This window comes from Ascaphus truei, chromosome 12 (assembly GCF_040206685.1).
Source record: "Ascaphus truei isolate aAscTru1 chromosome 12, aAscTru1.hap1, whole genome shotgun sequence".
Lineage (NCBI taxonomy): Eukaryota > Metazoa > Chordata > Amphibia > Anura > Ascaphidae > Ascaphus > Ascaphus truei.
In genome coordinates, this window is record NC_134494.1 from 5,538,254 (window position 1) to 5,564,100 (window position 25,847).

Here is a 25,847-nt window from a genome sequence, read left to right on the forward strand (position 1 = left end):
TGATTGAACATATGTATATATTTGTTCTGTATATTCTCTTAATTATTTCCATTCCTGTTTTTTGTAGTGGGGGGGGGGGGACTTTTTGGGATGGGGTGTAGATGAACGGAAGATATTCAATATCCATGAGGAAATATGACATTGATAAGTCTTATTGATCATTTCCTTATTAGCTCATATAGGGGCCCCTATTACATCTTCTATTTGGGCACTCAGCAACCTGTATTACTTAATATCTGTATTACTTAATATCGGCATTACCCTTATCGAAGATGGCGGCTCTAGCTTCTGTAGCGCTTGTGAGCATGTGCAGTACTAGAAAGCCTCCTATTGGCTGTGACGTGTCCAGGGAGATGCCCTGATTAGACGGCATTGGTGCACCATGCAGGCTTCTTCGCATGTGTAATCCAAACCTAGGCTTATGATCCCGGAAACAGATCAGGTGATCACTCTTATCCCTCTTTATCATTGTACCTTCCCCTCCCTATAACTGTGCAATAAGGGGCACAGTGAGGGGGGGAGAGAGAGGGGCACAGTGAGGGAGGGGGAGAGAGGGGCACAGTGAGGGAGGGGGAGAGAGGGGCACAGTGAGGGAGGGGGAGAGAGGGGCACAGTGAGTGGGGGAGAGGGGCACAGTGAGGGGGGGGAGAAAGAGGCACAGTGAGGGGGGGGGGGGAGAGGGGCACAGTGAGGGGGGGGAGAGGGGCACAGTGAGTGGGGGGAGAGGGGCACAGTGGGGGGGGAGAGAGAGGGGCACAGTGAGGGAGGGGGAGAGAGGGGCACTTTGAGGGAGGGGGAGAGAGGGGCACAGTGAGGGGGGGAGAGGGGCACAGTGAGGGGGGGAGAGAGAGGCACAGTGAGGGGGGGAGAGAGGGGCACAGTGAGGGGGGGGGGAGAGGGGCACAGTGAGGGGGAGAGAGGGGCACAGTGAGGGGGGGAGAGAGGGGCACAGTGAGGGGGGGGGAGAGAGGGGCACAGTGAGGAGGGAGAGAGGGGCACAGTGATGGGGGGAGAGAGGGGCACAGTGAGGGGGGAGAGAGGGGCACTGTGATGGGGAGGAAAGGGTTAATACCTGATTTGCTATGCATTACTGTTGTTGCCCTGTCCCTGCCCCTGCCATTTTTATTCCCCATTTGCAGTCCATACCCTGTCTGCGAGGCTAAAATACAAGATGCATTGCTTGCTATACCCTCTAACCAACACATGAGCGAAGATCTTAAATGTTAAAGATAGCTTTGGCCAGTCTATAACTGTGGCTCCCCAGGTATTTTTTAAACCAGAGACAGAACATAAAACACAGACAAAGCTCAGTTTTAGCACATCCAGTGAAACTCATACACGGTACAGTGCCTAAACATATATGTATAAATATCTATTAAGTAAAATGGTCTTTTAGTTTGACATTTTTGGCCGACCACATTTCAGGGGTCCCTAACGCTAATATAAATTCTTAATAACCCGTGTAATAACAGGAAGAATGATTTATAATAAATCTGTCAATATTAGTTGCAAAGTTCTAAGTCTGATTGAAGCTTTTATTAACCTGTACATTACCAGGAAAAGCACTCTGTATTAGAGTTGTCACAGCCAAACTGCAAGCAAGCAAGTTCCCCTGAGTGGAAGATGCTATGGAGTGAGCCCCTAACCATTTAAATGTGGGAGGGGGTGAGCTTCAATTAGGTAGGAGGTTGCCACCCTCCAAACAGCCAAGACTAGCTGAACAAGAATTGTAAAACATACTGGACACCTAACAAGCTTGTATGTTTTACAATTGTTGTTCAGCTAGTCTTGGCTGTTTGGAGGGTGGCAACCTCCTACCTAATTGAAGCTCACCCCCTCCCACATTTAATTGAAGCTCACCCCCTCCCATAGCATCTTCCACTCAGGGGAACTTGCTTGCTTGCAGTTTGGCTGTGACAACTCTAATACAGAGTGCTTTTCCTGGTAATGTACAGGTTAATAAAAGCTTCAATCAGACTTAGAACTTTGCAACTAATATTGACAGATTTATTATAAATCATTCTTCCTGTTATTACACAGGTTATTAAGAATTTATATTAGCGTTAGGGACCCCTGAAATGTGGTCTGCCGTGCCGTTGGCTCAGGGGCTTACAACAATTTTGGCCAAAAATCTCAAACTAAAAGACCATTTTACTTAATAGATATTTATACATATATGTTTAGGCACTGTACCGTGTATGAGTTTCACTGGATGTGCTAAAACTGAGCTTTGTCTGTGTTTTATGTTCTGTCTCTGGTTTTAAATATATATTGCCATGCTCAGTAGCACTCCTCTGTGACACTCATATGCTTATATATATGTTGTGGTTATTTTGGGGGTTCAATAGGAGCTTGTTAGGTGTCCAGTATGTTTTCCCCAGGTATTTCCCAGTGTGATTCCTGAATTTTAATCCATGATGTAAAGATGCAAGACTTTGTTCCAGTACAGCAGCAACCAGTCCAGGAGTGAAGGGGTTAACAACCACATAACCACAGGACTTTTAAAACCAAGGCTGCATTTCTTGCACTGGCAAGCAAAGGACAATTTCTTTCGTTCCAAGAACAATTTATTTCGTTTCCTGATCCCAGTGAGTGTGGTTTTAAGTGTATTCTGCAGAGGTCGTGTGTTTGTCTATTAAGGAAATAAATCACAATTTATTTTGCAACTTGTTCTGTTCAATCAAGTACCCAGAAATATAAATGTGTTGATAAAAGTTGATGTCATCGTGACAAGCTTTTAAAAAACTGGTGGCAGCTGGTGGGATACTGATTGAACCTATATTGAAGTTTCCTGCGGGCTCTGCAATATAGTGAGGACCTTGTAGCTTGCGAGCTCCTCAGACAAGTAGCAACTGACACACACTTCTAAAGAGCACGAGAGACTTCACTGTTCCCTTCACCCATACTCCGAAGGCACCATGAGCGATCGCTCAGGAAGGTTCAGGTCATGGACCAGAGAGAAAGTCGTGGAGAGATGTGCGGGGTATGGCTTACCGACAGATGGGTGGTCGAAGGCACAACTGGGGGAGGATTTGGAGCATCATGAGGACCACAGGGTCCTACCAGAGGGGCAAGTCCCCGTAGCTGCTGTGTTGGCTGACGCTATTCAGCCCGGAGTGCAGGAGATCCCTCCAGCTCCGGGGCTGCAAGGACATGAGGAGAGTGCTAGTGACCGCCCGGTCGTGGGTGGCTTGGCGCCAGGGGTTACGGACGAGGTAGCAGCTGCGGCTGCCGAGCGTGCCGTCCCTGGGCTCACTGCACTTCTGGCTACATGGGGAACGGGGTGTTAGCACTGCGGAGCGGGTACAGCTTCTGACAGCAGTGCTCGGAAGAACCCACAACTCCTACCTTGCAAACGGGGAACAAGGTCTTTCCCGGGCGGATCATCACAGCTTCAGCAAGTTCGTGGATGGCACAGATGACCTCGATGCGTTCCTGAATGACTTCGAGACGCAGTGTTCCCTGTTCCAAATAAAAGAAGGGACTGGGTGGTCAGACTGCGACCACTGCTATCTGGCAAAGCCAAACGGACTGTGATGGTTATTCCACGCGTGGATGCCGATGACTACGGTCATGTGAAAAGCAAGCTGCTAACCCAGTATGCCCTGACCCCAGAATCTTACAGGGGTAAGTTCCGGACGGGGGTAGTACTCCCCGGAGAGTCATACAGCACCTATGCCAGTAGGATGGCTTTGCTACTCAGTGGGTGGAGGGGAATGGGGTTACAACATTCCATACCCTGCTGGACTTATTCTTTTAAGAGCAGCTGCTGCAGCAGCTTCCCACAGACGTGAGGGGATGGGTCTATGACCATAAACCTCAGACCTATGAGGATGCAGCGAGAATGGCAGATGAGTATGTGGCCAGCCGAGTTGCAATGAAGGACCCTGTAGCACCCAAAGGAGCGGGCCATGCGGCCCAGGGCGCTAAGACTACCCCTCCGTGGACAGTCCAGCCTGCTGCAGCAAACAGCGCACCCAAGGCTGCAGAGTTCAAGCATGAGAGGCGATGTTACACTTGCAACCAGGTCGGGCATCTCAGGCCAGACTGTCCGGACCGGTCCAAGGGACCCCATCAAGGGCAACGCTCACCAGCTGCGAGGCCGGTCACCCGTATGCGACTGGCACACACAGAGGAGCCAAGTAGAGCCGTGGAACCAGCCCACAGAGGGATGCCCAGTGGAGAGACTGCACTTGCCATCTCAGGACCAGCAGCTGAGAGCGGGGGGACATCAGGTTGCTCCAGTCGGGATGCAGCCCAACGCTGTCCGGCAGAAGCATCTGCGGAAGGTGACCATCGGAGACCGGCAGGCGGACGGCTTGCTAGACTCCGGTGCCACCGTGACTCTGGTTCGCCCTGATATGGTGCGGCCAGAGGATTTGCTCCCGGGCACCGGGATGCAAGTGACCATGCCAGACTGAGGACCGCGGTCACTCCAGGTTGCACAGGTCTTTTTGGACTGGGGTGCCGGACGTGGCATGAGGGAGGTGGGGGTTTTGCCTGGGTTAGATGCTGAGGTCTTGCTGGGTAATGACCTAGGACACGTTACCTGTGTTTTTACCACTGAGCTGGCGCTTGTTGCAGCGATCACCAGGAGCCAGTCAGCAAGGATCGCAGCAGAACCAGCCCCTGTCCCCCTGCATTTGGGACCTACAGTTCCAGTAGTCTCTGCAGAGACCAGACAGGTAAGCCAGACTCAGTCGCTTTCTGACACTGACTTACTGTTCCCTGTACCTGTTCCCTGTCCCCCTGACTCAGATGTGACCGGGGGGTGGCCAGAGTTAGGTGCCCAGTTTAGGGATGCGGTGCGATCTGATCCCAGCTTGGAGGGCATGAGACTGCGGGCGTCCGAGTCTAAGCCAAGCAAGGGGTCTGATTACTTCTTGTGGCACCGCAGGCTCCTATACAGAGAGCAAGGGACCAGCGGGTTAGATGAGGTATGGATGGGGAAGAGACAGCTAGTAGTACCCCGGGAATATAGGCAGCAGTTGTTGCGGGTAGCCCACTCCATTCTACTAGTGGGGCATCAGGGGATCGCTAGGACGTGAGCCCAGCTGTTGCAGCGTTACTACTGGCCAGGGGCATCCAGTAAGGCGGCAGAGTTCTGCCGATCCTGTGATGCCTGCCAGTGAGTAGGTAAGGCGGGTGACCGTGTGAAGGCACCCCTGAACCCGTTACCGGTAATAGGGGAACCCTTTCAGCGGGTAGCTATGGACCTCGTGGGACCCCTCATGGTTCCCAGCTGGTGAGGAAAGCGCTACATTCTCACGGTGGTGGATTTTGCCACCCGGTACCCTGAGGCGGTAGCGCTTGCCAGTATTGATGCTAGGGCAGTAGCTAAAGCTCTGTTAGCCATTTATTCTAGGGTAGGTTTCCTAGTGAGATCCTAACTGATCAGGGGTCGCAGTTCATGAGTAAATTGCTCAAGTGTCTCTGGGAGGCGTGCGGGGTGAAGCACCAGCGCACGACCCCTTACCACCCCCAAACCAATGTACTATGTGAGAGGTTCAATGGTACCCTGAAGCAGATGCTGCGAACATTTATACAGGCAGAGGGAAAAGACTGGGAGATTCACCTGCAGCATTTGCTGTTTGCGTACCGAGAGGTGCCGCAAGAATCCACAGGCTTCTTTCCCTTTGAGCTGCTATATGGTCGCAGAGTATGGGGACCTCTGGACCTATTCCGTGAGGGATGGGAAGGGGAGACAGGGAGAAATAAGACTTATCACATCAACATGCTGAAGGAGTACATAGCACCGAGTGTGGCGTCGGTGCTGGCCATTTGCAGCCCACCGATGGGGGATCCGGCGAGCAATGCTCTGCCTGATCTCCTGGGGGAGGCTAGGCAGGGAGGTACCATAGAGCAGGTGGAGATAGGGGCTCAGCTGAGTGTCAGGCAGAGAGCAGAAGCCAGGGCTATGCTAGAAAAGTATAGGGCTCTTTTCAGACAAGCCAGGGAAGACACACATTGCAGAACACCCAGTGCTGACAGGGGATCTGAGACCTCTGCATAAGCACGCTTATAGAGTGTCAGCAGAGGTGAAGGGCAGTATAGAGAGGGAGGTAGAAGAGATGCTGGCCCTAGGGGTAATTGTACCGTCCCAGAGCTCTTGGGCTTGTCCGGTAGTCCTGGTGCCTAAGAAGTACGGAACCACCCAGTTCTGTGTGGACTACCGGCAGCTCAATGCGGGCACGGTGTCAGATGCCTACCCCATGCCCCACATGGATGAGTTGTTAGATGAACTCGCGGGGGCAAGGTATCTGACGACTATGGATCTCAGTAAAGGGTACTGGCAGATCCCTTTGACCCAGGAGGCTAGAGAGAAGTCTGCATTTATTACCCCAAGTGGCCTCTATGAATTTCTAGTGATGCCATTCGGGATGAAAAATGCACCGGCTACCTTTCAACGCCTGGTCAATCGCTTGCTGGAGGGTATGCAAGGGTTTGCAAGGGCATACCTGGACGACATTGCTGTCTTTAGTAATTCATGGGACTCACACTTAGTGCATTTAGCTGCGGTGCTAGCCAGGATTAGGGAAGCGGGACTCACGTTGAAACCCACCAAGTGCTTAGTAGGGATGGCAGAGGTATTGTACCTAAGGCACAGAGTGGGTGGCGGGCATCTTAAGCCAGAACCAGCTAAGGTGGAAGCTATAGTGCAGTGGCCCGTTCCCAAAACCAAGAAGCAAGTCATGGCTTTCCTAGGCACCGCAGGCTGCTACCGAAAGTTTGTCCCTCAGTATAGCGCCATTGCCAAACCCCTGACTGACTTGACCCAGAAGCGACAGTCTGTGCTGGTAGTCTGGTCTCCTGCCTGTGAGGTCTCGTTTCAGGCATTAAGGACTGCACTAGCCAGTGCTCCTTTTCTTGCTGCTCCAGACTATGCAAAAAAGTTCCTGGTGCAGACTGATGACTCAGACTTTGGCATTGGGGCTGTACTCAGCGGTGTGGGGGAGGAGGGCGATGAGCACCCGGTAGTATATCTAAACCACAAACTGCTGCCCAGAGAGCTGGCATATGCCAACATTGAGAAGGAGTGTCTGGCCATAGTGTGGACTCTAAAGAAGTTACAGCCTTATTTGTATGGCAGACATTTCACAGTAATAACTGACCACAATCCTTTGAGTTGGTTACAGAGGGTGTCGGGGGAAAATGCTAAACTTTTGCGCTGGAGTCTTGCCTTACAGGAGTGGAACTTCACCATCCAGCACAAGAAGGGAAGTGAGCATGGTAATGCTGATGGCCTTTCCCGCCAGGACAGCCCTCAGGACTTACTAACTTCAAGAGCTGGCAGGTCAGCCCAGCCACCAGACGGGGTGGTCAGGGCAGTCCCTGCATCTTGAGTGGAGGAGGTGTGACCAGCTTTGGCCAGTCTATAACTGTGGCTCCCCAGGTATTTCCCAGTGTGATTCCTGAATTTTAATCCATGATGTAAAGATGCAAGACTTTGTTCCAGTACAGCAGCAACCAGTCCAGGAGGGAAGGGGTTAACAACCATATAACCACAGGACTTTTAAAACCAAGGCTGCATTTCTTGGACCGGCAAGCAAAGGACAATTTCTTTCGTTCCAAGGACAATTTATTTTGTTTCCTGATCCCAGTGAGTGTGGTTTTAAGTGTATTCTGCAGAGGTCGTGTGTTTGTCTATTAAGGAAATAAATCACAATTTATTTTGCAACTTGTTCTGTTCAATCAAGTACCCAGAAATATAAATGTGTTGATAAAAGTTGATGTCCTCGTGACAAGCTTTTAAAAAACTGGTGGCAGCTGGTGGGATACTGATTGAACCTATATTGCAGTTTCCTGCGGGCTCTGTAATATAGTGAGGACCTTGTAGCTTGCAAGCTCCTCAGACAAGTAGCAACTGACACACACTTCTAAAGAGCACGAGAGACTTCACTGTTCCCTTCACCCATACTCCGAAAGCACCATGAGCGATCGCTCAGGAAGGTTCAGGTCATGGACCAGAGAGAAAGTCGTGGAGAGATGTGCGGGGTATGGCTTACCGACAGATGGGGGCGTCGAAGGCACCACAGGGTCCTACCAGAGGGGCAAGTCCCCGTAGCTGCTGTGTTGGCTGACGCTATTCAGCCCGGAGTGCAGGAGGTCCCTCCAGCTCTGTGGCTGCAAGGACATGAGGAGAGTGCTAGTGACCCCCCGGTCGTGAGTGGCTTGGCGCCAGGGGTTGCGGATGAGGTAGCAGCTGCAGCTGCCGAGCGTGCCGTCCCTGGGCTCACTGCACTTCTGGCTACATTGGGAATGGGTGTTAGCATCGTGACAGGCACAGTGAGGGGGGAGAGAGGGGCACAGTGAGGGGGGGAGAGAGGGGCACAGTGAGGGGGAGAGAGGGGCACAGTGAGGGGGGAGAGGGGCACAGTGAGGGGGGGAGAGAGGGGCACAGTGAGGGGGGGAGAGAGGGGCACAGTGAGGGGGGAGAGAGGGGCACAGTGAGGGGGGGAGAGAGGGGCACAGTGAGGGGGGAGAGAGGGGCACAGTGAGGGGGGAGAGAGGGGCACAGTGAGGGGGGAGAGAGGGGCACAGTGAGGGGGGAGAGAGGGGGACAGTGAGGGGGGGAGAGAGGGGCACAGTGAGGGGGGAAGAGAGGGGCACAGTGAGGGGGGAGAGAGGGGCAGAGTGAGGGGGGGAGAGAGGGGCACAGTGAGGGGGGGAGAGGGGCACAGTGAGGGGGGGAGAGGGGCTCAGTGAGGGGGGGAGAGGGGCACAGTGGCACAGTGAGGGGGGGAGAGGGGCACAGTGAGGGGGGGGAGAGAGGGGCACAGTGAGGGGGGAGAGAGGGGCACAGTGAGGGGAAAGAGAGGGGGAGAGGGGCACAGTGAGGGGGGAGAGAGGGGCACAGTGAGGGGTGAGAGGGGCACAGTGAGGGGGGGAGAGGGGCACAGTGAGGAGGGGAGAGAGGGGCACAGTGAGGGGGGAGAGAGGGGCACAGTGAGGGGGGGAGAGAGGGGCACAGTGAGGGGGGAGAGGGGCACAGTGAGGGGGGGAGAGGGGCACAGTGAGGGGGGGAGAGAGGGGCACAGTGGGGGGAGAGAGGGGCACAGTGATGGGGGGAGAGAGGGGCACAGTGAGGGGGGAGAGAGGGGCACAGTGAGGGGGGAGAGGGGCACAGTGAGGGGGAGAGGGGCACAGTGAGGGGGGGGAGAGGGGCACAGTGAGGGGGGGAGAGAGGGGCACAGTGAGGGGGAGAGAGGGGCACAGTGAGGGGGGGAGAGAGGGGCACAGTGAAGGGGGGAGAGAGGTACAGTGAGGGGATTGAGAGAGGTGTGGGGGAGAGAGGCACAGTGAGGTGTGGGGAGAGGGGCAGAGCGAGGGGGAGGAGAGGCACCGTGAGGGGGAGGAGAGGGGCACCGTGAGGGGGGAAAGAGCCTCAGAGAGTTATAAAGTTAGTTATAAAATATCAACAGTATAAATGTTCTTGTATTTTTTCCTCTTGTTAGAAATCAAGGATTTAGATTTCATGAAATCATCACTCTGACTGTAAGGGTTAAGTAACTACACACTAGCAAGGGGATAAGTCACATGATGGATTGATCCTGTTGTCACCCGATAGCTGGAAGGTGAATTGAATGTGTATAGGCCTAGTGCAGTTGGTGAATGAAAATCAGTTGTGGTGTGTCAGCCAGCCCCCAGTATTCAAGTCTCCATGAAACCCTTGAAAATAGGAGTCCCATCAGCGTGCTCCCGCCAACTCACAAATGCAGTAGAGAAAAATGGAAGCACGCGGTGCGCTACTTGAAAAAGGGGCTAGACGGTTTAGAACAGGGGTGGGGAACCTTTTTTCCGCCAAGGGCTATTTGGATATTTATAACATCATTCGCGGGCAATACAAAATTATCAACTTAAAAATTAGCCTGCTATATTTGGTCAAACGTTTAATTAACACACCCCTAATGTGATGGCTGGAACTGCTTCTCTTTGGTCAGACGTGTGATGTTAGCTGGTATTGATGATGTTGCTACTCTCAACTGGTTTTCGAGGTTTGGATGGGTGACTGACTGACACTTGGGTGACTGACTGACACTTGGGTGACTGACTGACACTTTGGTGGCTGACTGACTGACTGACACTTGGGTGACTGACTGACACTTGGGTGACTGACTGACACGGGTGACTGACTGACACTTGGGTGACTGACTGACACTTGGGTGACTGACTGACACTTTGGTGACTGACCAACTGACTCTTGGGTGACTGACCGACTGACTCTTGGGTGACTGACCGACTCTTGGGTGACTGACTGACTGACACTTGGGTGGGTGACCGACTGATTGGGTGGGTGACTGACACTTGGGTGGGTGACTGACACTTGGGTGGGTGACTGACACTTGGGTGGGTGACTGACACTTGGGTGGGTGACTGACTGACACTTGGATGACTGACTGACACTTGGATGACTGACTGACACTTGGATGACTGACCGACTGACTCTTGGGTGACTGACCGACTGACACTTGGGTGACTGACTGACACTTGGGTGGGTGACTGACTGACACTTGGGTGAGTGACTGACACTTGGGTGACCGACTGACACTTGGGTGACCGACTGACACTTGGGTGACTGACTGACACTTGGGTGACTGACTGACACTTGGATGACTGCCTGACACTTGGATGACTGACTGACAATTAGGTGACTGACTGACTCTTGGGTGACTGACTGACACACTTGGGTGACTGACTGACACACTTGGGTGACTGACCGACTGACACTTGGGTGGGTGACTGACACACTTGGGTGACTGACCGACTGACACTTGGGTGGGTGACTGACACTTAGGTGGGTGGGTGACTGACACTTGGGTGGGTGGGTGACTGACACTTGGGTGGGTGGGTGACTGACACTTGGGTGACTGACTGAATGACACTTGGGTGACTGACTGACACTTGGGTGACTGACTGACACTTGGGTGACTGACTGACTGACACGTGGGTGACTGACTGACAATTAGGTGACTGACTGACACACTTGGGTGACTGACCGACTGACACTTGGGTGGGTGACTGACACTTGGGTGGGTGTCATGGAACAGAAATAGCCCTGTCTGCCGTTTCTGTTTCAGCCCCCTTTCCCTTGGCAGTTCTGCCTGCTAGTTGTGCTTGGATGTCACTTTCCTTGCAGTTCACTCCCAGTGCAGATGGAATGGATACATTATGTAGCCCTTTTTCCTTCCAGTCTGTCACACCCCTGGTTGCTCTGGCAACATCTCTAGTCCTCCAGTTAATGGACTTTCCAATGTTCTCCCCTGTCCTTGCTGACAGTTCGTATAGTCCCACTTCCTATCTAGTGTGACCTTTACTCCTCACTTCCTTTTCACCCTGGACTCTGAGTGAGTAACTGCCTGCTATTTACCCCAGCAAGGCCTTTTTGTTTTACACTGTCTCATCATTGATACACTGCACATCAGACAGAGAAACACTCTCTCCCAACATTACATCTACAAGCACCCATCTCCCTGTGATTTTCCCTCAATAAAATCAAGAAAGAGAAAAGGACTTGTTTGTGCTTTGGAAGAGGTGAGACATGAGTTAAGCTAACTGGAGTCATTCATACACCATTCGTGACCCTGGCTTCAGTATAGTAAAACAAAGACCTGTGTTAGGGAATCACACAGGAGCTACTACTCAAAGACTTTATGCTATACAGAATAGTCTCTGGACAAGCAGCAGCTTTAGGCCTCGGTCCCGCTGCGCTCGTTGGCGCGGGCGGCCATGTCGCGAGTTCCCCACCAGCAGGGGAATCCCCACCGAGCCGGTCCCGGTCCCCCCTGGCGGCACAACGCACTACACGCTGTGGCGCGTCAGCCGCTAGGAAACACAAGAGAATGGTGTTTCCTAGCGTTGACGCGTCACGTGGTGTGGCTGTGAGCCAATGGGGAGGGGAGGCTGCGGGAGGAGAGGCTTCGGGGAGCGGGGAGGAGTGTATGAGTATGCCTGAGTGCGTGAGTGCCTGCCTCTGTCTGTCTGTGTGTGCCTGTGTATGTGCGCGTGTGTGTGTATGAGTGCCTGCGTGTGTGTCTGTGTGTGCCTGTGTGTGTGCGCGTGTGTGTGTGTATGAGTGCCTGCGTGTGTGTGTCTGTGTGTTGCTCATTACTTACCTTAACTCCAGCCCGAGCCGTGGAGGGAGGGGGGGGAGAGTAGCGGTTCCCTCCGCTCAAGCCACGCCCCCCCTCCCTGTCAAACCTCCCACTCCCGCCCGGCTCCCGCTCCCTACAGACCGCATATCGCGGTCTGTGTATGTCAGCGCACCGCCTGTATGCAGTGCGGGCGCGCTGACTCTGGGAGCGGGGCCTTAGCCTTACTCTGCCAGACAGGGCAGCAAGCTTTATACAGCAAACTGCACGCAGCCAGCAGCCTTTCAGATAAGCAAGCGGATTTACACTGGACACAGCCAGCATACACCTTGCACACGAGGCAGCAGCTTTGCAAACAGACAGTACAGCTTACACACAAACCTAATTGCCTTTCTCTGTCTGAGTTCACCCCCTGCACAGCCCCATAGTGAGGAGCCACCATCTCACCTACCCCTGCGCACGTCCCCACGGCTAGCGCCATCAAGGGCCACGCTACCGGACACCCGCCAGGACACGGGTCAGAGCCTCCGGACACCTGTGAGTACAGCTACCCCATGCTGAACGCTGCAGGACACCGCTCGGTATCATCTGAGACAGACGCCCACCGCTGACACAGGTAAAAGACCACACGCCACACGCACTGGCTAAAGGCCTACACACACCTACAGCATGGCAGAACTCAGAGCCTCACCAGACATCACGCAGGAGAGCGATCACTCAGACACAGAGACCGCTGCGCAACTGCAACAGGCACAGGCAGACCCAAGGCCCAAACGGACAGTCACACTGACACAAAAGGCCCGTGAAAAATACGAGACTGACATTGAAGCGCACCGCGCTAAATTAGAGTTGGCCTGGAACACTACCACACTTGGGATACGCAATGTCGCCGCCGCTGGCAATTCTGTACAACAGCTCGAGCAGGCAATAACTCAATTAAAGATAGACCACTTATGCTACCAAGGGCTGTCAGAGGCGTACGTCACTTACTTGGCCAGGGCTAATACCCTTGAAAGCCTGCAAGAAAGGGACTTACAGCACAATGTTGACTTGGCACGTGACAGCCGCGTGCGAACCGCCATCGCAGACGCCCAAAGCGAGAGAAAAGAGCTCCTCCTGGAGACCGCATTGCAGCGCTCGAGCACATCCAGGCACTCATCAAGGTCAGCAAGATCAGCACAATCTCACGTGTCTAGCGCAAGCGCAAACGCTACCAAGGCGTGAGCCACCGCAGAGGCCGCACGTGCCAGGGCCGCATATGCTCAGAAAGAGGCAGCCATGAAACTAGAAAGGGCCCGCATAGAAGAGGAGGAGCAGACAGCCACTGCCACTGCCGCTGCAGCCACTGCCACCGCTGCACGGAAAAAGACAGAGGTGGACGTTAAACTAGAGGCACTTTATCAAGAGAAGGAAGCCGCTGCCGCTATAGCCCAAGTCGAAGTCCTAGAAGCAGCCACGCAACAGGATGGCGGGGAGCAACCGTACAGACGGATCGCCTCAGAGGATCCAGTCCAACGCACTGAAGACTACGTAAGGAGCCTCTTCAGTGTAAACACCAGCGCACCATCTCAACACGGATGGAGCGACTCCACAGACACCGAAGACTTGCTTGGCCCACGAGGAGAAGATGCTGTTCCTTCAATGGTACATGCTGCCTGGGATAGCCACAGCCGCAACAGTGATCCACACGCCAGCGCGCACACGGATGCACTACAACAGGCTCGCCATCCAGGTACACCCACACGGGAAAACACAGCCCCTCACACCGACCAGCAGTCATCACGCGTCCACACCAAGGAAGAGGCGACTGCACAGACCCTCCCAGCAACTACCTCAGAACGGGACAAACACGCCGATGCCTCAGGCCTGACAGACATAGCCAAGTACATGATCCGGCGTGACCTGGTGCAAGCAGGACTCATCAGCTTCGACGACCGCCCTGAGAACTACCGGACGTGGAAGTTCACGTTCAAAGACGTAATCAACAGCTTGGACTTCTCAGCAAGGGAAGAGCTCAACCTGCTATTCAAGTTCCTGGGGAACGAATCCAGGGAGCACGCGAAGAGACTTCGGGCGGCAAACGCGCACCAACCCCAAGTAGGTCTTGACCTAGTGCGGGAAAGGCTAGAAGAGTCCTACGGTAGCCCCGAAGCAGTCGAGGATTCGCTCTTCAAAAGAGTCGACAGCTTCCCCAAGATCACAACCAAAGACTACTCGAAGTTACGAGAGCTCGGGGACCTGCTGCAAGAACTGGAATTCGCAAGGAAAGACCATTCCTTAATAGGTCTCAACGTCCTAGACTCAGCTCGTGGAGTTAGACCCATCCTGGAGAAGCTACCCTTCAACCTCCAAGAAAGGTGGATTTCACAAGGTTCCAAATACAAAAGGGAGAAGCAAGTCGTCTACCCCCCATTCTCATTCTTCTTGAGCTTCATCCGCGAAGCGGCAAGGACAAGGAACAATCCCAGTTTCATCTTGGGTGCGCAAACCACATACAGTGCAAGCAGCCTGAGGAACGAGAGACCAGTGATGAGATATGGTAACACCCAAACACCCATCTCGGTCCGCAGGACGGACGTGCCTCCCACGACCCAAACTACTTCCGATCAGTCGGTCGCCGGAGGCAAGGAACCAAGGGACCCAAACAGGGAATGTCCCATACACAAGAAGCCACACCCACTCAACAAGTGCTTTGGGTTCAGGATGAAGTCCCTAGAGGAACGCAAGAGGTTACTTGGAGAATTCAGAGTTTGCTTCAGGTGCTGCGGTTCCACGACTCACCTAGCCAGGGACTGTAAAGAAGAGATCAAATGCGCAGTGTGCAAAAGTGACAAGCACGTGACATCTTTACACCCAGAGGCGCTGACACTCCACCAACTCAAGAACCCATCCTCCGTAGCGGAGCATGGCGGGGAGAAAGAAGAAGGAGAGTCAACATCTGTCACATCTAAGCGCACTGAGGTTTGCGGAAAGGAAGGGGACAAAATGTCCTGCTCCAAAATATGCCTTGTCGCAGTGCACCCCCAGGGACAACCTGAGAAGGCTATTCGGATGTACGCAATCCTCGACGACCAGAGCAACCGATCGCTGGTCAGGTCAGAGTTCTTCGACATGTTTAACATACAAGACGGTGCTTCTCCTTACACTCTCAGAACGTGCGCAGGGCGAATGGAGACTACAGGGAGAAGAGTGAATGGCTACACCATATGCTCAATAGACGGCAAAGTGAACATGTCCCTTCCCACACTCATCGAGTGCAGCCACATGGCCACAAACAGGGACGAGATTCCCACGCCAGACATGGCACGCCATTACCCGCACCTCAAGGGAATAGCCAACTACATCCTGCCGGTAGAACAAGGCGCCAAGATCTTGCTGCTGCTCGGCAGGGACATCATGAGGGTACATAAAGTCCGTAAACAGCATAACGGACCCCACAACGCGCCATACGCCCAAAGACTTGACATAGGATGGGTTTTAGTGGGCAACGCATGCACCGACAAAGAGCACGGGCAAGACTATGTTGATGCCCGCAGAACGGTAGTAACAGAATGTGGACACACATCTCTCTCTGAACCATGTCTTGGCCATCTCCAAGTGACCGAAGGGCCAAGTGAAGAGAAAAGACAAGGTCATAGCCCTGAGGTCAACAAAAACATCCTTGCATCGGGGGGTTGTGACAATGGCCTAGGATGCTTAGCGGTTCAGATAACCAAGGATGACGAGTCGACTCCACTGAAGGAAGAAAGTAACCTCCCAAAGGTGACCGACAAAGGGGTCATCCAAAAGACAATAAACAATCGGACGATCCTCTCGCGAGCAATGGCACGGCTAGGACGTACAGTCGTTCCTCTCCACAGAGTATCCAGCGATAAAGCAGCCAGCCGTCACGGCTGGCATAACCGCAAAAGATTGCGCCATACAGGAGAAGCCACAGTGTCAAAAAGACTGTCCTCTCACACGTCTAAAAAAAGACAATCTCAGAGACATCTCATAAAGGGATTTACTAGGGCAAAAGAGACTGTTTTTCGTCATGTCCAAGGAGAGAACAACCTCCTGAGGGCAGTCAACAAAGAGATACAAAGGCGTATCACCAAAATACGTGGAAACGTTCTCTTGCAAGAGGAATGCACCAATGACTTAGGGTGCATAGCGTTCCAGACCACAAAGGACGACGACAAGCAAACACCATTGATGGGAGATGGAGAATTCCTGATGTCAACGGTCAAGGAGCTCATCAGAAACGGACCTGGCAGTTGGGCGAACCCGCTACCATTCCGTTCACCAAGAAGGCGCTTCCCAAACAATGGAGAACATGCCATCCCTAGGTTCACTTCGCTCCTATGCGACCTACAAATGGAACCAGAGACCAAAAACAACTTTGTGGCCTTCATCCAGAAGATGTTCCTTACCGGCCACGCAAAGCCAGCACCTCTAATGAAGGAAGGTGAAGAATGCCGGTACCTCCAATCATCTGGGGCCTACCACCCTCAGGAACCCGATCAAATCCGGATAGTGTTCAGCCCCAGCGCTCAGCTCCAGGGAGTCCCCAAGAACGACGCCCTCTTTACTGGACTAGACTCGACAACCAGTCTTCCAGGAGTGTTGTTCCGCTTCCGCAAGGAGCCAAAAGCCATCTCCTTCTGCCAAATGCCAGGTGATAGAGCGACAGGCTACCATGGCTGGCATACCTACAAGGGGATGCACTCTGTGGGCAAAACTACAGAGACAAAAAAAACTGTTCTCTCACAAGGCTAAAAGGAAACAGTGCCAGAGACTTTTACACAAAGACATTGTGGTGCAACCAGCAGACCTGGAGCTGTGCATCCACCCTGCATCCTTTGCCAAAGAACCTTGGCCAAGGGACCTTGATACCAGTGATACCGGCCGGTGTCACATCGCTATGTGGACATGGACTCTTGCATTGTTTGAGAATGTGATGTTATTCTTGTTATGTTGTATTGCACATATGTTCCACATACACCTAAAATAGTGGTATCTCCAGATACCAGACGGGGAGTGTCATGGAACAGAAATAACACCTGTCTGCCTTTTCTGTTTCAGCCCCCCCCCCCCCTTGGCAGTTCTGCCTGCTAGTTGTGCTTGGATGTCACTTTCCTTGCAGTTCACTCCCAGTGCAGATGGAATGGATACATTATGTAGCCCTTTTTCCTTCCAGTCTGTCACACCCCTGGTTGCTCTGGCAACATCTCCAGTCCTCCAGTTAATGGACTTTCCCATGTTCTCCCCTGTCCTTGCTGACAGTTCGTATAGTCCCACTTCCTATCTAGTGTGACACTTACTCCTCACTTCCGTTTCACCCTGGACTCTGAGTGAGTAACTGCCTGCTATTTACCCCAGCAAGGCCTTTTTGTTTTACACTGTCTCATCATTGATACACTGCACATCAGACAGAGAAGCACTCTCTCCCAACATTACATCTACAAGCACCCATCTCCCTGTGATTTTCCCTCAATAAAATCAAGAAAGAGAAAAGGACTTTTTTGTGCTTTGGAAGAGGTGAGACATGAGTTAAGCTAACTGGAGTCATTCATACACCATTCGTGACCCTGGCTTCAGTATAGTGGGTGACTGACTGACTCTTGGGTGACTGACTGACTGACACTTGGGTGACGGACTGACACTTGGGCGACTGACAGACTGCGGGTTGGTGTTTGTATTCACTCACACACTGACACTGACATTCTCAGACACCACACACACACACACAGACAGAAATCTGAGCGGGGCGGGGGGAATCACACACTCTCTCAGACCCTCTCACTCATACACTCACTCTCAGACACTCTCTAAACAAGAATGACAATCGGCTGTAAGAAGTGACAATTTGAGATGCATGAGGGACGGTCTGACAGCTTAGATCACACTGGAACCCTTCAATCACCCTCACACATTTGAATTCTACAATGATTGTGGCGGGAACCTGTATAGCAATCTTAGAGAGCTCAGCCATCTCTGAAAGGGCTGATGTTCACTTCTTACTCACGAGTACATTGTACAGTTAAAGCGCCAGTTGCTGAAATGCGATATTTGTAGCTCCAGGTACTTTTGGTTCCCAATGCAGACCAATGAGAGAGTGTATGTGTGTGTTTCCTCGTCCTTTCAGTGCTGACTCCTCCTGGTGGAAGCTGGCAACACTCACGGCCTCTTCTGCCAGGAGTGATGTCACTTCCGTCACCACTGACTTCCGTCTCCAGTAAACCCATGAACGTCGCCAAAGAAGTTTAACTTCAAAAACACTGTATCTCTTCCTTTCTTGGTTCTGTTCCCTCAATTTTTGTGACATTTTTATAGTCAAAGAGCAGTTCTTCTTTAAAGAGGCAACCTACCACTCGATCTCCTTGTACGATTCTCCAATGCCTAAGGACAATATCCTTCACCTCACCAGAAAGTGTATTAAATGTTGTCACCATTGTTAGCCTCTTGGCTGTGTCTTACAGACTTTGATAAGTGACTCATGTTTGGTGTTATATCCTGTTTTTAGCTCCATCTAGTACTCTATTGGTATATCCCTTGGATTTTAACTTGGAAACCCCCTCCTTTTTTCTAGTTGGTATTGAGATGGATCACTGATTTATTCTTTTTTTTACTCGTGCCAACTGACTAATAGTTAAACCCTCTTTCCAGTGTTAGGGATGAAAGTTATTGGTCAGTAACAGACTATAGCAATGTATGGGTTTAGTAACTAAATCTGTGGCCAGTCTACTGCTCTTCATAGTTCCTCACATCCAGGTAATCTATTAATGTTTTACTACTAACCACTGTGAATGTGATGGTGTTGTTTAGCGAATTTAAGTGTGTGACAAATGCTGAGTCCACACAATGAAGGCATCGCCTATGTATTGATGCCATTGCATAATCTGTGATTTGAAAGGGATGAATGTCATAAATCAATTTCTGTACAGTCAGCCATGAAAAGGTTAGCATATGCGGTAGCTATGTTGGATCCGTTGCTGTCCCTTGTTTGTTCATAGAAAATGTTGTTGTACATAAAGACATTTTTAGTTACAATGATTCTCAAAAGTTTTATTAGAAAAATTATTAGTTCCTGTGGAATATTACTCTTTAATAAATAAAAAAAAATGTATCTGATTCAATCCCCTCATTATCTGGCAAACGTATTGTGTTAATTTTATTTAGAATATCACTGGTCTCTTTTATATAACATGGTGTATTGCAAACTAGTGGCTGTAGAAAAGTGTCCAAAATGATGCCCAACGGTTGTAAAATAGTCAGTACTTGCAATTATGGGTCTACCGATGGGTTTGTTGATATTTGTCTGTATCTTAGGTAAATATCTACACACATGGTGAACCCCAAGGGGTCACCACAAAGGTCCCTAGAGAATGCACTCTCTGTTTAAGGGAAAATAGAATGGCCAATTTAGTTTTGGGATATCCATATCCCTATCTAGTGAACACAGTGCATCTATGACCATATATCTGTGAGGAAGACATTCCAGGGCAATCTCCTCAGGTAATTTAAAAAAAAGTAATACCAATAAAATATGTATCAATAGACCAATTGCAGTAGGGAATATATAGACATTGATAATTGTCGCTGTAAAAATTCACCTGTGTTGGGAAGACACATAAGTAAGATCCTCGAGCTTCAATGAGTATAGAGCTCAGTATAGTATGGTCACTCTCTATCCAGACCAATATTAGTTGTAGTGAGGGACAGACATATAGCCATCCACACAGAATAGTATCCCAACTAATAGAATACTACAAGTAATTATGGTCCCAATAGTAGTACATAATCCTAAATCGAACGTATGTATATTTACATATATACACATATATGGTACACTTTAGTGAGCTCCCAATAATTGCCACGATATGTAGAAATCAATAGTGCTTTTGTGAAATAAAGGGGAATGTGTATCTGTAGTGGTTGATAACATATCAGTGCATATGTAGTAATTGCAGATGTATAATCCTCAGTATTGTATGTAAGGCTAAATCAAACAATAAGGATCAGCCATGTAAACCGTGCAAATACATATGAAAAAATGATCACAAATATTTATAGTGTGTAACCGGAAACACCGCGATACAGGCCGTTCGAGATAGGGATCCCAAGCCGTGCCGTCTCATCCACCTGATGTCGTCTTCGTTATGTGCTCTAAAACCGACGTACATTTCGCGTGATGTGGGCACACTTCTTCAGGGGAGGTGGAGTTATGCTCGCTGGGAGTACAGTCTATATATCCCTGCAGAGTGGGCATGGCTATCTTTCGGGCCAATGGCCCGAATAGCTTCAAAGGAAGCAGGTTTTCGTCAGATTCACTGGTGAATAAGGATATTAAATCAAGTTTAAAGGGATTCAAAAGAAAAAGTAAAATAGTCAGTACTTGCGATTATGGGTCTACCGGGTGGGGGGGGGGGGGGGTTGATATTTGTATGTATCTTAGGGAACAGGTAAAATATTGGACTAGATGAAAAATATTAAAACAAAAATTGACTGTTTTTTTAAAATATTATTTTATCGTCACTTGCATTGTTAACACGGTATTGATAATATTTTGCATTTTGAAAGTAGGATCATTGGACAAAATTCTATAAAGATACAGTTACTCAACTGGCTCAGGGATACCTCATAATTAGACACATTTATTTAAAAATCACAATAGCACCGCCCTCGTCTGCAGGTTTCACTATTTTGTAATTCTCAAGTTTACTGAGGGCCAAGCATACAGTCAGTGATAAATTGTTTTTGATTTGTTTGGGCTATGTTAAATTATTGATATTTTGATTAACCAGATCAATAAAAGTATTCAGTGGCTAATTGGTAGTGGATGGAGCATAGGAGCACAGCAAACGGAACAAATCCTGAATGAATTCTTCTACTCATCAGGACACTTCACGCAGTGGAACACTATCTACTACTGGACTACAGGATACCCCCAGGGCAGGTAATGGGCAATAGCCCTTATATTAATACCTTTGACCCTAATAGTGGGGATGCTTATTTATTAAGAGGGGTTGTGCATCTCTGACCATATGTGCGGTAGTCTAGCAGACTGACCGCTAGGTCTGTATTTGCCCCCACCATATACACATTTATAGACCTTTATACAGTATGGATGAATTGCAGTGTTCCTATTTTTGATCTTGTAAAGACTGTGATGATATATTAATAGTGCATACACTGATATTGAGCACCATTCTCTACACAATTCTACTAGTGGCTAATTGGTAACTGGAAGGCAAAAGGTCGAGTTATGTTCATTTTGAAGGATATTGGTAGATTGTCAGTGATGGCTGGAATATTTATTTATAAAAATGTTTTACCAGGAAGTAATACATTGAACGTTGCCGCTCGTTTTCAAGTATGTCCTTGGCACCGAGTTATGATGACAAATACATAGTTACAGTAGGTGAACAGGTTATACATTATATATAAAGACATTGCATAAACCGTTAAAGAAAAAATGTGTTATAGGCGTATGTAACAGTTACAGACCAGATTAAAATGTGAGGCCGCTTTAGTTTTGAAAGAACTTAGACCAATGGTGGCTTTGAGCGTCTCTGGTAGATTGTTTCAGTTTTGAGGTGCATAGTAAGACTAGGAGCGGCTAAATTCTTTGTTGAACCTTGCGATTGGGAACATTCTTTTGGAGTCAGATATCAGGTGATAAGTTCTCCATGTGATTGGGGTGAGGAGCTTGTTCAGATAGCCGGGTAGCTTGCACAGAAAGTATTTGAAGGCAAGAGAGGAAAGATGAACTTTGTGCCTATAATCAAGTGATGGCCAGTCTAGTTCTTTGAGCATTTCACAGTGATGTGTGTTGTAGTTACATTGGGGGACGAAGCAGCATATTGAATTGTAGAGGGTGTCTACTTTGCTAAGGTGAGTTTGGGGTGCTGTGTTATTTACTATGTCGATGAAAGAGAGGGACCAGGAAAAAACATCTTGGGATGCCCCTAGATCATGGGGACTCACTGAAATATGAGAAAAGAGGTGCTTGCAACAAAAAAATACTGAAAATTGAATTCATGCAAAAGGGCCATTTTAATTACTATGGTAATCAAAAATATCCAACGTTTCAATGAGAAGCAACTTAATCAGAGATTACTACCATAGTCGTTAAAATGAACTTTTTTTTCATTAATTCAATTTTTATTATTTTTTGGGGGGTACTTGGGTCCCTCTTCATCATATACTATGTCCCCATAGTCTATAATTGGTATTAGCATCTGCTGTGCGAGGCGCTTTCTGACCAGCTGGCTTAGGGGGAATTTTGTTCCTATAAAGTACACCTAGTTTGGCATAGATTTTGGATGTCTGGGTATCAATTTGCAATCCAAATGTTAAATGGGAGTCAAACCATATGGCCAGATATTTTAAACTAGTGATGGGCTAGGATGGTATTAGAGTGGTATGGTATTCTGATCTGAAGCTCTGTCAGTGGTAGCTTTAGAAATTTAGCCTTGGTCCCAGATACCATTATTAAGCCGAGCTCATACACTCCACATGCTTGCGAGAGTGCAAGCTCTTGATGCAGTAGCACACGCGATTTGTGCGCATAGTGTAGGAAGCTATTGGGGGCATGGCGGGGGCAAAGTCATGACATTACGGTTCACCGTGATTGTCCGAACCACTCATGATGCGACCATGATTCGGCTGCGGCTTGAAAAGACAATTTCTTGTCTTTTCAAAACGCGGTCGCTCTGTCGCACGTGCGCACTAGGAGGGGCCTCAAGGGATCCTGCAAATTGTGCTTGGTGCGCGTGCAAGCGCCAACACACACAGTATGATCTCTGCCTTAGTTGCGTCAGTGTTTAAAAAAACTTTGTTTTGGGAAGTACAGTTTGTCTCAAAATCAGATTGATGTGTGTGTTCAAAGTCAGAGAAGCTAGGGCTGTGTGCATATAAAATAATGTCGTCCGTATACATGTGTATTGAAGCTCCCTTAGGCTTGGGCCATGGTGCCTTCGCCTGGGCGGAGGCGTGCGGAGGATGTGACATCACCCGCGTGAAGCGGGTGCTTTTCCTGTCCAAGGTAGATGCGCCGTGGGGGGGCAGGCCTAGGGGCGTCACAGAGCTGGTTCACCCTCATTGGGCGAACTGCTTACGTGACCTGCGTGTCACTCCAAGAAATCCATTTCAACTGATTTATTGCGCAACGCGCGCCTCTGCATGCGCCCGCGCGGTCTATGGGCATGATCAATGCCTTAAGGCAATCTCCCTTCCGAGCGGTTTCCGATACTATGGACTCCTCGGCCTTACAAGCTGTAGGTAGATCATTGATGAAGACTGCAGAAAAGACCACAGAACAGAGCCTTGCAGGACACCACAGTTTGATATCCAAGGGGTTGGAGTTAGAACCCGAGAGAGAGACAAATTGGGATCTACTTGATAGGTAGGGATGAAACCAGTTTAAACCATGTTTCCCTATTCCAGAGCACTGAAGTTTGTTTAGCAAGATAACCTGATCAACAGTATCAAAAGTCTTTGCAAAATCAAGTAATTTTGCACCAGTAAGTTGTCCCAGTTCCATTCCACACATGATCTCATTGCAAACTTTTAGGAACGTAGTTACTATGGAGTATTTGGGGAGAAAGCCAGATTGGATTTGGCTAGGGAAATTTGATTAATTGGGGTGTTTTTTTTAGCATTCCTCTGGATCAATGTAAATATAACTATGTAACTTTAATTATATGATTCAGTATCTTGCACAATTATGAAATGGATTATGGATTAACTCAATTAACATTTGTATTTCTCCTCCAAATCTACCATATTGCATTGCAATGTTACATTAATACATTTTCTCACCATAGATGTATCTTCGGCACATGACTGATCTGTGAACAAGAAGCAATGTAAGAAATGTCCCAAACATCATAATTTACAGGAGGTGTTAATGGAAATATATATTGTAAGGACTTCAATATTGCACAAGTTTGCCTGAGAATTGGAACACGATTACAAGAAACTTGGCAGAGCATTCCTATTCATCAACAACATTTCAGTAAACGTACAAACACCACAATACCAGAAAAGACAGAGGGGTTAAAGAGGAAGGACATGAAAACCTACAGTGGGAAATATAGCAATGTTATACAACAAATCATCCATACAGGGAAGAAATCCTATAACTGCTCTGAATGTGGGAAAAGCTTCATTAAGAAATCAAATCTTGTTAGACATGAAAGAATCCACACAGGGGTGACACCCTATAACTGCTCTGAATGTGAGAAAAACTTCAGTCAGAAATCTGATCTGGTTAGACACCAAAGAATCCACACAGGGGTGACACCCTATAACTGCTCTGAATGTTGGAAAAGCTTCAGTCAGAAATCGCATCTTGTTACACATCAAAGAATCCACACTGGGGTGAGACCATATAACTGCTCTGAATGTGGGAAAAGCTTCAATGATCAATCAATTCTTGTTACACACCAAAGAATCCACACAGGGGAGACTCCCTATAACTGCTCTGAATGTGAGAAAAACTTCAGTCAGAAATCAGATCTTGTTAGACACCACAGAATTCACACAGGGGTGAAGCCCTATTTCTGCTCTGAATGTGGGAAAAGCTTCAGTCTCAAATCAACTCTTGTTACACACCACAGAATCCATGCAGGGGTGCCACCCTATTACTGCTCTGAATGTGGGGAAACCTTCAGTCAGAAATGCAATTGCCAAAGCTCGCCCTGATATGCATTTTTATGCAGCAATAATATGATTGAAATCTATGCAACTCGTAGTATTCATAGGCATGGCCAGATAAGTTTTAATTTAATGGAGTTAGTAACTGTGATAGTTCCAATCATGAGAACAAGGGATATATGTAGCGCAAGCTCCATAGCGTAATTTAATAAAACAATTTAATACACAATTTAAAAGTCACAAGGACTTGCACTCACAAGAGTATTTAAACTTGCATGTTAGAGTAATACTCTGCTGCATCGACGTCACCATAGATGAGCGGAAAATGGCACCAGCATATCAGACTAACCACCGATATCCGATATCCACCAGAGGGGAACTCCCAAATTAGAAAATGAACAGTCCGTTGAAATTGTCCACAATGGTAGTAAGCCAGCCGTGTGTGTGTGTGTGTGTCAGCTTATAGGCGAATGTCAGTGCACATCCCAACCCCAACCCAGGGTATGATTGGATGGTCTGAGGTGAGGGTTTAAATACCTAAGGTTACTAAGCAATAAACATCACAGATTTACACAATCAGCTGTTATCAACAGAGTAGACAAGGGAATAAATCCCTAATGGGTGCTCTAATGCCTGACTAAATGGCTCTGGAACATCACTGTATAAAGATCCCTAATGAGGGGATGATGGACCAGGAAAAAACACTCTTTATACTCCCAATAGAAGCGGAGTGTCATCTAGCCCATACAACATGTGGTGCAAATAACCTGACAATGTATCATGATAAAAATCTATAGAGCTCTAGTGTCCAGGAGTAAACAGCCACTGACCTAAGCCACAATATATATGGTAATCCCCCTCGGGGTAAGTCTTGACTTTCCTGTGGCTCCGCAAGGAATTCCTCTTAAGGCTACACACCACACTGGCTAGGTAAAAGCATAACATAACCGCTCAGAGTTCTTAGTATATTATTTGATATACTCACACCGTCGTATCCAATTTTACTTGTTCCGGTGGGTATGAGGAGGGGCTCCTGTTCCGATGCGTGCTGCAGTCCTGGAATGTGAATGCAGGAGAGAAGAGAACAGGATGCGCACCGCTTGGCATAGAAGGGCT

General features: G+C 49.1%; 1 protein-coding gene across 1 annotated transcript; it reads left to right on the plus strand.

The window, feature by feature from the left end:
• The first annotated feature begins 360 nt into the window (after window positions 1-360).
• On the plus strand, window positions 361-25,847 carry LOC142464339 (uncharacterized). Its single transcript, XM_075567859.1, has 2 exons — window positions 361-442; window positions 23,900-25,847. The coding sequence occupies exon 2, from the start codon at window positions 24,147-24,149 to the stop codon at window positions 24,777-24,779; it is 633 nt and encodes a 210-aa protein (XP_075423974.1). The 5' UTR covers window positions 361-442; window positions 23,900-24,146; the 3' UTR covers window positions 24,780-25,847.

Excerpts from the sequence above, each read along its gene's own strand:
- LOC142464339 (XM_075567859.1), top strand. The coding sequence starts at position 24,147 with ATGAAAACCTACAGTGGGAAATATAGCAATGTTATACAACAAATCATC.